Source organism: Monodelphis domestica, chromosome 4 (assembly GCF_027887165.1).
Source record: "Monodelphis domestica isolate mMonDom1 chromosome 4, mMonDom1.pri, whole genome shotgun sequence".
Classification (NCBI taxonomy): domain Eukaryota; kingdom Metazoa; phylum Chordata; class Mammalia; order Didelphimorphia; family Didelphidae; genus Monodelphis; species Monodelphis domestica.
Window position 1 is genome coordinate 416,298,878 of NC_077230.1, and position 12,597 is coordinate 416,311,474.

Below are 12,597 nucleotides of genomic sequence, written 5' to 3' on the forward strand. Positions count from 1 at the left end.
CACGATGGAAAGAGAGTGAGCATTGAGTCCTGACCCCTAAACCAGGATGGGGAACCCCCAATCACCCACACACTTCCTGGGTGCTAGTCTGCATGCCAGGGGGACCCTGAGGGGCACCCAGAGGCAGGAGGACCCAGAAAGGGCCAGCTTCCAGCCCAACATACTGGGAAGAATTGGGGAAATGACTTGGAAACTGGGCTGGACCTCCGGCCGAGGTCCCCCCCACCCTGTCCCCTTTCCCCTTTCTCCACGGGGCCAGGGCGGGGGTGAGGGAAGCCGGGCAGCTCTCCCCAGCCTGGCCCTGCCCCCTCCCCGCAGCCTCAGCGGCTGCTCCCAGATTAATGACTCGAGAAGAGCCGGCTCCGGGCCGGCCGCTTGCCCGGCCGCCCGGGGGCCTGGGATCTCGCCCCGGGCTCCGCGCCAGCTTCAGAGCCGCATTGATCCCCAGTGACCGGAACGGCCCCCGCCCCTCCCCCGGCCCCGCTCAGTTATTTACAGTCGGGCCCTGCAGGCAGCGGGCCGGCGCCGCCACGGTGACTGACAGGCTCGCTCCAGGCCCTGCTGGCGTGCCAGCCCCCTGCGCCCGCGGCCCCGCCCCTCCGGCACAGCCCCCGGCCCGCGCCCGCCGCCTCGCAGGAGGGGGGAGGGGAGCAGGGGGCGGGAGGCAATTAAAGGGCAGGCTCTTCAATTATTAAGATTGTGTGAATTATTCAGGCCGAGGAGGCTGCCAGCGGCCCCCGGCCTCCGAGTGACAGGAAAAGGCAGCTCCCCGCCCCCGCCAGCCGCGGAGGCTGTGACTGCCCGACTCCGGAGCCGCCCTGGCCCGGCTGGGTGCTGGGTGCTGGGTGCCAATGTGGGAGGCAGCGTGGAAGGCTTTCCCCATGTGCCAGTTTGCACACATGAAGATGTGAGCCAACATGTGGGCTTGCTGGCATAGGCGCCGGCATGGGTGATGTGGACGAACCTGGGCATGACATACCCCGGGGGCCTGGAGGTGGGGGGCCAAGAGAGGGCCAACTCTCCCCATTCCTCCCTCCAGGTTGGCACGGGGCGCTGGGGCAGCACCAGGCCCCCCTACTAGAACTGCCTGAGCCAGGTCGGGGCATTTCTTGGGGCACGAGGCCGGAAGGGAGCCAGAACGTCCCAGAAAAACCACGGAAGGAGTGGAGGAGGCCAGGAGGGGCACTCACCACTGTGGCTGGGCAGGCCCACGCTGCTGGCCAGCTGATACAGCCGCTGCTGCTCCTCAAAGGCGCCAGGCTCAGTAAGGGCCGACATCATCCTTCGGTAGTGTTCCTCCGGGGTCATCTGGGGGGCCGGCTCCTCCCGCAGGGGGGAGGGGGAGGGCTCTGGGGGTGAGGGAGAGGGAAGCAGGCAAAGGGTGAGGAGGGAGGGAGAGGGACAGCCCCGGGTCTAATGGCCAGGATGGGTGCAGTGGGAGGAAGCCCCCACAGAATGTCTGCCCACACCTGCACACTCCCTCTTTCTTGACGGGGCTGCATTGAAAGAATATGCCCAGGGAACCTTCCGCGGGCCTTTGGGACATGCCAGGAACTTTTCAGGCTCACACATGTATGTTCACATGCACACGCAGTGCCTGGACTGGCGCGTCCTAATCCAGTTTCCCCAGCCTAACAGGGACAGCCCTGGCTCTCGGGCAGGGCTGCCCACTAGGCCCCCTGGGGAACCTCCCCACACACTGACGTCTTTGGCCCGGCCCTTACCCTTGGGGGACTCACTCCTAGGCTTCTTCTCCGTGGGGCGGTCACTGCCGCCGCCGCCGCCGCCGCTGGGGGAGCAGCCCCGCCTTTTGCCTAAAAGGTCATCTGGGGGAGGGGCAGGGGCAGAAGGGAGGAAGAGAAGGGGGAGGCGGGGCACAGGAGGAGAGAACAGCATCAGACTGTCAGCTCTGGGAATCAAACTGAGCTCCTAGGACTGGTCAAATCCTACAGGCAGGTTGGCAGGGCAGAGGTTAGGAGGCCAGCCCCACCCCCAACGCCGGCCACAGCCCTCGAGCCCAGCCCCCCCCCCCCATCTCCTCCCTCTTCAACAATACGCGTACTGAGTTTCATGGTCTGTGCAGCCGGCCTGGGGCCCCCTGGGCAGCCGACAGGACGAGCCTTTCATGTCCTGTGCCAAACCCGGCAGAGCGCCTCCCGCCAGCCTCGCGGACCGACCTCAGTACTCCCCCTCCCTCCTTCCTCTCCCCTTCAGAGTCTGAGCCTCCTTCTCTCAGTCTTTGCCTCTCTCCTCCTCGGAATCTGAAGTTCCCTCCCCCTTATTATTTCTGAATCACTACCGGAGCCCTTTTGAATTTTCCCCTCTTTGATTCTCCCCCGCCAGTCGGTCCGGGCTTCCCTCCCTGAAATCTCGGCCTTTCTCAGGCTCTCGATTTCTTCTTGCAGTCTCATTTCCTCAGCCTACCCTGGCTCCGAGGCTTCCCCCTTCTCATTGCTTTGGAACCTCTTCCTTTCGCATTTTCCCCGCTACTACCTCCTCAGCCTCATTTCTCTACCAATAGCTCCTTCCTGACTTTCTGCCCTTCCTCTCCCACCTAACTCAGTCTCTAAACGTGTTCCCCAGTTTTATCTCATCTTTTCTCCTTCTCTGAACCTAGCTTCCCCTTCTCTCTCTCCCTCCTTCTCTGTCTCCCTCTTCTCCTTCTCTCTCTCTCCCTCTTCTCCTTCTCTCTCTGTCTCCCTCCTCCTTCTCTCTCTGTCTCCCTCCTCTCTCTCTCTCTCTCTCTCTCTCTCCTTCTTCTTCTCCTTCTCTCTCCCTCTTCTCCTCCTCTCTCCCTCTTCTCCTCCTCTCTCCCTCTTCTCCTCCTCTCTCTCTCTCTCTCTCTCTCCTTCTTTTTCTTCTCCTTCTCTCTCTGTCTCCCTCCTCCTCTCTCCCTCTTCTCCTCCTTCTCTCTCTGTCTCCCTCCTCTCTCTCTCTCTCTCTCTCTCCCTCTCGTTCTTCTTCTCCTTCTCTCTCTGTCTCCCTCCTCCTCTCTCTCTCTCTCTCTCTCTCTCTCTCTCTCTCTCTCTCTCTCTCTCTCTCTCTCTCTCTCTCCCTCTCTCTCTCTCGTTCTTCTTCTCCTTCTCTCTCTGTCTCCCTCCTCCTCTCTCCCTCTTCTCCTCCTCCTCCTTCTCTCTCTGTCTCCCTCTCTCTCAGCCTCTCCCCCTTCGGAGTCTCTCCCTCTCTTCCTCCCTCCCCTTCAATCTTCTCCCCTGAGAGTGTCCGGAAACGCCCGGAAACGCCGGAGCCAAGCCTGCATTAGCGCAGCCCCCCCTCTGAGCCCAAGCCTGAGGCCGTCACAACCACAGCGTCCCCCGATGATCCAGAATCAATATCCACCCGTAACTAACTAGCGGGAACGGGGCTGATGGACAGACAGCGGGAGGGGGAGTCTGGGAGGCCAGTGCCAGGGCTTGGGGACAGGGACTGGAGAAAGGAGGGAACTGTCACGGGGCCATCCAAGCCTCATCTATCAAGGGCTCGTTACGGGGCCGCAAGCTCTCCAAGGTCCCAGGAAACAAACGCCTGGATCTGCGGCTGCACCTGGCCGGCTGGGTGGCAGAATGGCAGGCCAGGCCGAGGCTACCGGCCAGCGCAGGGATCCCCACAGCAGGACTGCGGGGCTGACCTTCCTCTTCCCTCTCCTCCTCCTCCACGCTGTCCTAGATTGTCAAATCCACCTGTGAGTTCTGGCGTGAAGCCGCCAGCACGAACCCTGCGGAAAGCTGCCCGGAACACCCAGCAGGCTCAGCTCTCCCTCCTCCCCTTCCCAGCCTCAGGCAAAAGCGGTCCAAGTCAGCTCATTTCTAGAGTAATGAGGACTGAGCTGCCCGGAGCCCCAGTGAGTCACTCCCCTCTCCCCACCTCAGCCTTCCACTCAGAGAAATGGGCCTGAGGCTCCCCTTTCCTGGGGCTTGGACTTCCCGCAGGGGCAGCGGCCAACTAGGAAGCCCTGAAGTGGGGCCCGGGGCCAGGACGGTGCGAGCCGCCCTCCCCATCATCGCCAGCCCGCTCCGGTCACCGCCACTACCGAGAAGGCAGGAATCTGGGAGCTTGAGGCGCATTCATTCCCATTCTTTGCACAAGGAAACTGAGGCTCCCAGACCTTTCGGGATCGGCTAGAGCCTGAAGCCTGTCGGATGGCCGCCGGCACACATGAACGTTCCAGACCGTCCCCAGCCTCCCTCTTCTCCCTGCCCCCATTCCACCAGGGCCGGGGGCAGGGAGGCAGGAGGGCCCGTTTCCCATTCCCCAGACCTCAGAGAGGTTGTGTGCCTGGCCGGGTCACACAGCCCCAGCTGGCGTTCCCACTAGCCGAGAGGCTCCAGCCGGGCAGGAGCAGGGCTGAATGAATGGGACCCCCTCCTCCGCCGCCAAACTCATTAAAGGTTCCGGTTTCTCTGGCGGAAGACGCTTCGCCGCCCCCCCCCCCCCCATCCTTTTTCTTATTCCCTTAATCCGTCATCTTTATCAGGCCGGGAAGCGCCGGGCGCCCCGATCAATCTCCGCATTAGGGCTGACAGAATGGTGCTAATAACTTATCGATCTCCGCCCGTCAGGCCCCGCCGCCCGGGGCGCCCGGGGCGGGAGGGGGGGCGGGGGCGGGGCGGCCAGCGGCGGCTGCGGAGGCAGCCACTCAGGCCCTGAGAGACCCGCGCGGAGCCTAGAGGGGGCCGAGGACCCCCGCAGAGCCCCAGACAGCTAGGCGGGCGGGCGGGGGAGGGGAGAGCCAGAGACACTGAGAGACGAGCAGAGACAGAAGCCGGGAGAGACCGCGGGGGAAACAAAGGGCAAACCGCAGGCACGAAGGAGGACTGAAGAAAGTGGGAGCCCGGGAGAGGAGGCGGAGCACTAGCAGAGACGACTTGAGCGCCCCGGGCAAAGCTACAGAAAGGACAGGAAGCAGGTGGAGACAGAGGCTGGAGCCAGGGTGAAAGGGAGAGACCAGGGGCCGCCCGAGCAGCGAGGGCCAGGCACACTTCTTATTCCAAGGTGAAATTCCAACTGGGCTCGGCACTCAAGGCCCTCCATAACCTGGGATCTTCTGCATTTGGCACAGTGACTCCTCCCTAGCCTATGCTCCAGTGTGTCAGGCAATAATCATAAGAAATTAAGCACACGCTGGGCACTGTGCTAAGGCCAGACTAGCTCCCTCTCTGATTGCTCCTGCCAGCCTCCAGACCTTTGCCCAGGCTGGGCCCTAAGATTGGTACCCCTTCTGCCTCCCCCCCTTACCTTTATCTTTCATCTTAGGAGCAATACTGTGTATTGGTTTCAAGGTAGAAGAGGGGGAGGGCAGGTGTTTGGGGTTGACTTGCCCAGGGTCACACAGCTAGGAAAAGGCTGAGGTCAAATTTGAACCCAGATCCTCCAGTCTCCAGGCCTGTGTTCTCTTTAAGCCCATCTCAAAAAGCAGCCTCCTCCACAATGGGGAAGAAGCATGTATTAAGTGCCTGTGATGGGATCTGACCCTCACAACAATCGGGGAAGTGGGGGCTGTTGGGATCTCTATTTTATAGTTGAGGAAACTGAGGCAGACACAGTTCCTTCCCATCGTGAGTGTGGGGGATATGGGCCCAGGCTGAGGAGCCTGCCAAGCAGAAGGCAAGGGAAGGGGTAGACCTCTGTCCCCCCATGGCTGGACCCCAGCACACAGAGCCTACCCAGAGCTGAAATCTCAGCTGGGGGAGGGGGAGGGAAGGGATCAAAGCCCCCCCCCACCAGCTCTGCTCCCCAGAGAGGAACCCCTGGGAACTGGCACACCCAGGCTTCTTGGGGCTGCGAAAGGAAGCAAGCCTGCAGGGGCTGACCTAAGGACAGGACCAGGATTGGGGCTTGAATCCCCCCAGCTGGCACTGCCCATGCAGGCACTATGGGCAGACGCAGCCAAAGAATGAAAGGTGAAATCGATTCTCCCTTCAGAGCAGCCACATCCAGGCTTAATGAATGTGTCTCTACCCCTTCCCTTTTCAAGTAGGTGACTGTGGGGCAGCTCAGCGGATAGAGCCAGGCCTGGGTTCAAATCTGAATTCAGATACTGCCTCGATGTGTGACCCTGGACAAGTCACTTAACCACAGTTATCTAGCCCTTACTGCTCTTTTGCCTTGGAATCAATATTGGTTCTAAGAAGGGGGAAGGAAGGGAGGGAGAGAAGGAAGGAAGGAAGGGAGGGAGGGAAGGAAGTCAGGGAGGGAGGGAGGGAACGAGGGAAGAAAGAAAAAAGGAAGGCAGGAAGGGAGGGAGGGAGGGATGGGCTGATCTTAAATCTTTATCAGAGCCAGGAAGGGAGAAAGCAGGTATTTGGACACCTGCAGGAGGAGGTGGGGTAGAGCACTCTTGCCTGGGCTGGTGCTGGCAATCAATGGGGCAAGAAGTCAGCCAGGGACTAACCATTGGGAGCCAGCTGGCCTCCTCTCCCCATCAGGGACTCCAGCTAAATAAGGCAAAGTCACAGTTACTCCAAGGCTAGCCTCATCCCCAGTACTTGGACCACAGGAAAGAGGAGATCCGAGCGGTATAGATCCCCGGTCTGCTTCTTACTACCTGGTGGGACTTAGGGCAGGCCTGGCCTTAGTCTCATCCTTTGTAAAATGGGAGGGTTGAACTAAAAGGTTTCTATGGAACTACAGCTCTTCCCAGTCTTCCCTTGGCCAATTCCCCTCTCATTCTAACCTTTTATATGCCAAAGCTTCTCCCAGTTCCGACTTGGCTAAGGTCCCTCCCAGCTCCAATCTTGGTATTCCTTGGTTTTGACATTCTCTGTTCTCACCTCTTCCAGCTCTGACATCCTCTCTTCTCTAGTCCCTTCTGACTCTAAATCCTAAGTTCCTGAAAGTGTCTGTCACAGAAGGACAGCAAATGTCACCTAGCCACTTCCTCCCGGCTTGGCAAAGTCAAAGCCTCAAGCATGTTCTCTGACAGGGGACTCGTTACAGTCAGCAACCAGGGCTGACATCCCAGACGCCCTGGGACTTGCTCTCTCTAGAGCTGGTGACCAGAATCTCAATGTCCTTGCTACTACCTTCTCCTTAGCATTCCCTGCTCTCTATCCCTGATTAATGTCCTTAGGTCAGTGTTAATGACCCCTAGTTAGTGTCTCCCCATCAGTGTCCTGGTCACTGACCTCTGATTACCATCAGTCATTGTCCTCTCATCAGTCCCCTGATTACTGTCTCCTAGTCAGTTCCAAAGTTACTGCCCCATGACCACTGACTGTCCTCTAAATCATTTACTTGGTCACTGTCCCCTAGGTACCATCTCTTAGACAGTTCCTCAGTCCCTAGCCCAAATCAGGGCACCCCAGTCTCTCTAGTTACTATCCTCTGGCTACTGTTTCTAGTCAGTTCCCTGGCCAATGTCCCCAGTCAGTCTCCCATGATCAGCGTCCTTAGTCAATATCCTCTGGTTAATATCCCCAGTCAGTATTCCCTGGTCAGTGTCCCCAGTCAGTCCCCTGGTCAGTATCCCATTCAATATCTCCTGGCCAATGTCCCCAGTCAGTATTCCCTGGTCAGTATCCCTCCTCAGTCCCCTGGTCAGTGTCCCATTCAATATCTCCTGGCCAATGTCCCCAGTCAGTATTCTCTGGTCAGTATCCCTCCTCAGTCCCCTGGTCAGTGTCCCCTAGCTACTTCACCTTGGCCCTACTCTGCTTCTTCCTTCTCACAGGACTGAGAATTCAGGGCTGGCTTGTGTGTGATTAAGAGATCTTGGAGAGTGAGGGGGGGCCCCAGCTGGCACACAGAACATCTCGATCATTACCTCGGCTCACGCCGGCTCCCGGCCGATCGATAGGGCAATTAGATTTTATCAGCAGCCTGCTTGGCCTCCCTCCTGCCGTCACAGCCCCAGAACCTCTCTCCCCTTCCCCCGCCCCTCATTCCCCCACCTCACTGTAGGCACCAAAGACAGAGGCTTTCCCCAGCTAGAGACAGAGACAGAGAGAGGTGGAGAGATACAGAAAAAGAGCAAAAGACACAGATAGAAAGACTGCCATCGATGACTGAGATGCAGAGATCAAAGAAGGACAAAGAGACTAGAGGAGAGGTCCCAAAATAGTGTATAGAAGGAGGGATTCTGATGGGGTGAGAGGAACCAGAGTACCAGAAACAGAACAGCTCGGCCTGAGGAAACCCCTTCTCAGGTAGCCTACCTCAGAAGCCTACCCAGGCTTCCAGGCATCTCTCAGCCCCTTTCTCTCCTCTGTTCTACAATCCCCAGTCAGCCATGGCCTAAGACCTGTCTCACATTCCCTCCAAAGAGCAGCTAACTCGCCTCTCCTTGTTCCCTCCGGTGTGACTGAGCACCTGTCATTCTCCAAGCTCCTCTGGAGTAAGAGACTCTTCTCTACCCTTCCCTAGGCCTCCCTCGGTCACCTCTGTTCTCCATTCCCCGGCACCCCCACCCTCTCAATCCCAAGGCAGTGAAGACAGAGGGAGACAGCCACTTCCACATTGCCCTGGCATTCCCTCATCTTCCCCTCCTGCTCTCCCACTGGCCTTCTCCATCCTCTCCCACACGTCCCACACCCTTCTCCAAGGAAGGTGTACTCCCAAGATTTGAAGCCTCCTCAGGGATAGGCTCCCCCTTTCTTTGGGGAGGGCTCTGGTTTAGAGGGAGATATGGGGGGTGCACCAGTGTACATGAGAGTGGTCAAGCATCCATGTGTCTCCACAGATCTGTGGATCTCTGTGTGGTAGCAGGTGTGTGTGTGTGTGTGTGAGAGAGACAGAGACAGAGAGACAGAGAGAGAGAGACAGAGAGAGAGACAGAGACAGAGAAGGGAGAGAGAGAGAGGGAGAGAGAGAGACAGAGAAGGGAGAGAGGGGGAGGGAGATACAGACAGAGAGAGAGAGGAAGGGAAAGACAGAGACAGAGACAGACAGAGAGAGAGAGGAAGGGACAGAGAGAGACAGAGAGAGACAGAGACAGAGAAGGGAGAGAGAGACAGAGACAGAGAGGAAGGGAAAGACAGAGACAGACAGAGAGAGGAAGGGAAAGAGAGATAGAGAGACAGAGACAGAGAAGGGAGAGAGAGAGAGGGAGAGAGAGAGACAGAGAAGGGAGAGAGAGAGAGAGGGAAAGACAGAGACAGAGAGAGAGGAAGGGAAAGAGAGAGACAGAGAGAGAGATAAAGAGAGAGGAGGGAGACAGAGACAGAGAGAGAGAGAGAGACAGGCAGAGAGGAAGAAGGAGAAAAAAAGAGACAGCGAGTGCTTGTGTCTGGTTCTCTGGGTCTAAATGTGTCTACAGATTTTCTCTGGGTGCGTCTGCCTCTTAAGTGTTTCTTTCTCTTTCTATGGAGTTGGCACACTTGTGATTGTGTATGTATGTGTACAAGGGAAAAGAAGCAGTGAGTAGCTGGTGCCCACTGTCTCATCACCTAGCTCTGTGGGTGACTGAATGTGTGTGTGTGTGGGGGGGGGCTAGGCATGGGGACAGCACAAGCCAGGAGGCCTCTGACTGTTCAGAGTCCCTCATCTCACACGCTCTGCCGCCTGTAGCCTGGACGAATGCAATTGTGGGCCCCAAAGGGAGCCCCAGAGTACACCTTCCTCCTCGTGCTTCCCCTCCGAGGCGGGAGCACAGAAGGCAGATTCCCTCCCCCACCTCCACGCCGACTGGCCCAGAAGACCCCAAACCCTGTGGGTGCGGCCCTCTCACCTGCTGGGCCCAGGCCAATCTCCACGCTGCTTCTCTGGAATTCACAGCGGCTTTGGCGCTCAGGCATAACGAGGTGGCGGCTCTGGTGCAAATTGGAGATGATGGTGGAGAGGTCACTGTCACGGCTGCAGGGAAGAAGATGGACCAGATGAGAAGGATCAGCCCACTGAGGAACCCCAATGGCGTGAGCCTGGGATCTTTGTTGGGGATGGGGTACGTGTGTGACTATGAGAGACAGAAAGAGAGGAGTGGAGGAGAGAGAGCCAGAGCCAGAGAGCCAGCAACAGGGGGAGAGAAAGAGAGCTAACCCTAACCAGAGAGACAGACAGACAGACAGAGGCAGAGAGGGAGAGAGGCTGCTTCCTCCCCTGGCTTTTGGCTTTGGGGGTGGAGAGGTTAGAGGATGGGCTTGATAGAATAGGAAGGAAGGAGGAGGAGGGCAGGCAGATGTGCAAACCAGGAGGATTGGGGCCCTGAATACAGGAAGCCCAAGGAGAAAATGTTGCTTCCTCATATTTCCATCTTGGGAAACTCCCGGGCCTGAGTCCCCAGAGGCAGCCGTGGCCAAAGCACACAGTAGGCACTCAATGAGCAACTGTAGATGTGGGCCCAGAAGTCAGGGAGGCCTTTGGTTCTAATCAGGGCTCCATCCCTGCCAGCCAGGGGGCTCCCGGCAAGTTGTCCCCACTGGGGTTCTTTCCTAAAGCTGCAGGATGGGAAATAGTCTCTGTGCTCCCTTCCTGAGCTGGGGGCAAAGGGAAAAGGCATCAACTAAGCTGGTGGCATTTCTGGGGCATCCGTGCACACACACGCCCCCCTCTATAAACCCCGAGACAGGCAGTCACCCCCAAACACAGGCTGAGTCACAAGCACGGCCACACGTATCGGCACCCGTACAACACAAACACGCAGACCCCAGTTGCTGGCCGCCGGCCTCACCAATGTACACAGACACAGCGAGTCACAGACATGCACAGACACCTCCCCACGCCCCCACACGCGTGTGCACACGCACACGGAGCTACTCCGAGGACCGACTGGACGGTGCCATTCACCTGCAATGACAGATGCGGGCCATTAAGTCTCCATTCCAGCCCTGGTTCCTCTGTAAGGATCCCTCCCGGGCAGGCCTCTACTTACAAGAGATGGGTGGCTTGAACCCTTCCTGGTCCTCAGGGCTGGCCAGCCTGGCTTGTGTTTACAGATGGGCAGAGCGGCCGCCCTGGAGCGTGCGTGCGTGTGGGGGTGATGGTGGGCTCTCGGCTGTTCCCGACCTTCCTCCAGACACACAGAGGGACACAGACACTCCCCAAAGCCGACCGGATGCCCCCCTTTCCCTGCTGGTTTCTACTACGGTCTCCCGGCGGCCCCCAGCCTCAGCTCTGACCAAGGACCCCCTACCCTACCCTAGAAGGGCTGACGCCGGCTCCGCTCCCTCCTCGGACTGCCCGGGGAACCCTAAGTCGACCCTCATTAAATACCTCTCCGGCCGGGGCGGCCCCCCTTCCCCGGGGCCTAAGCTCGGCCTCTGCCCCTCTCTAATCAGATCAGTTTCCATCGGAAACTCGGACCTGCCTCCCCCCTGGAATTGGGGAACTGGGGACCAGCCGGGGGATGGTGAGGGCTGCCCCCCCCCCGCAAGACCCCCTTGTTCCCTCCTAGTCCCCACCTGCGCCCAAGATCTGAGCCACCCCTCCAGGGAAAGTCCTTCCTCCCTCCCTTCTCTCCCAGCCTGGGCCTCTTCCCTGACCCCCCCCCAGGCTCCAGGGGGGACGCGGGCACCCTCCCCTCTGGGGCAGCCAGCCCTGATCCCCTCTGAGCTGCCCTTCCCAGCATTATGCAAATAGCCTGAGTTGTGAGCAGTTTATAGGATTAATTGGGAGCGATTAGGGCTCCTTTAATCAGGCGCATCAATAAGGGCACAAAAGGGATAAGGCAGGGAATTGCTGGCCTCAGCACTGGGGGGACAACAGATGGGGAGGACTAGAGAGACTCCCAGCCCCCTCCTGCGGAGAGCCTCTCCGCCCTGGGACAGCCATTCTCCCCAGAGACCCCAAGGCAGCCGGGAAGGCACAGGAGACTCAAGAGACTTGGCTTTGAATGGGCTCCTTTGGGAGGTGCTGCAGAATTCCATCACGGAACACAAAAACAAGTCACTGTCTGTGCCTCCGTTTCCTCCTCTGTAGAATGGGGCTGACGCAGCGGCAGAGCTCATCTCCCAGGACTGCTTGTAAGGACTGAGACCCCCAAGCCTGCCAAGTGTCCTGGACAGCTTTCCAGGTCTGCAGGCCACAGAATGGGTGCCCACCTGCGCTACAAGACGGATTTCCCTCCCCTGAGAGTTCCTCCTGCTAACGGGCAGGGCTGTTGGGGCGGTTTTCTGTGTCCTCAGCGCCTAGAGCAATGCCTGGCGCATAGTAGGTCCGTCAAGGACTTGATTCACTGGCTGAGAACAAGTCATCTCATATTAGTTGCCACGTTCTCACCTCTGGGGGCTCCTAGCCACGCTCGCTGCCCTCTCCCCCACCCTGGGCCCTGGCCAGCACTTTCCTTCTTCCTCACCTCCACCAGCAGGACCTCCCGGCATCTCTCATCTCACAGGTAACGTTTCCAGTGAGAGAGCTGCCGCCATCGCTTCAGGACCCAGCCCAGGAGCCTCTGATGGGCACAAGAGACCCCCCATCGACAGCTGGAACAGGCCATTTTAAAGATGGGGAAACTGAGGCTCACAGAGGGGAAGCAACTTCCCCCAGGTCACACGGGCAGTAAATGGCAGAGATGGAGATTCAAATCCAGGTCGTAAGATAACAAAATGAGTGGATGGGAATTTGGAACTCAATATTTTTAAAAAAAGGAGCAGCTAGGGTGACTTGAGAGCCAGGCCTAGAGACAGGAGGTCCTGGGTTCAAATCTGGCCCCAGACACCCAGGACA

General features: G+C 58.5%; 1 protein-coding gene across 5 annotated transcripts in view; it reads right to left on the reverse strand.

Moving 5' to 3' along the window:
* SAMD11 (sterile alpha motif domain containing 11) overlaps window positions 1–12,597 on the reverse strand; it is a 40,716-nt gene that overhangs the window by 4,259 nt on the left and 23,860 nt on the right. For 4 of the 5 annotated variants that reach the window (XM_056796066.1, XM_056796064.1, XM_056796067.1 and 1 more), the window contains 3 exons: window positions 9,665–9,789; window positions 1,725–1,826; window positions 1,191–1,349 (listed from right to left, as the gene is read on the reverse strand). In XM_056796066.1, coding sequence (XP_056652044.1) covers window positions 1,191–1,349; window positions 1,725–1,826; window positions 9,665–9,789 — 386 coding nt within the window. The remainder of the gene's footprint in view (window positions 1–1,190; window positions 1,350–1,724; window positions 1,827–9,664; window positions 9,790–12,597) is intronic. The other variant, XM_056796065.1, reaches the window with a different exon arrangement.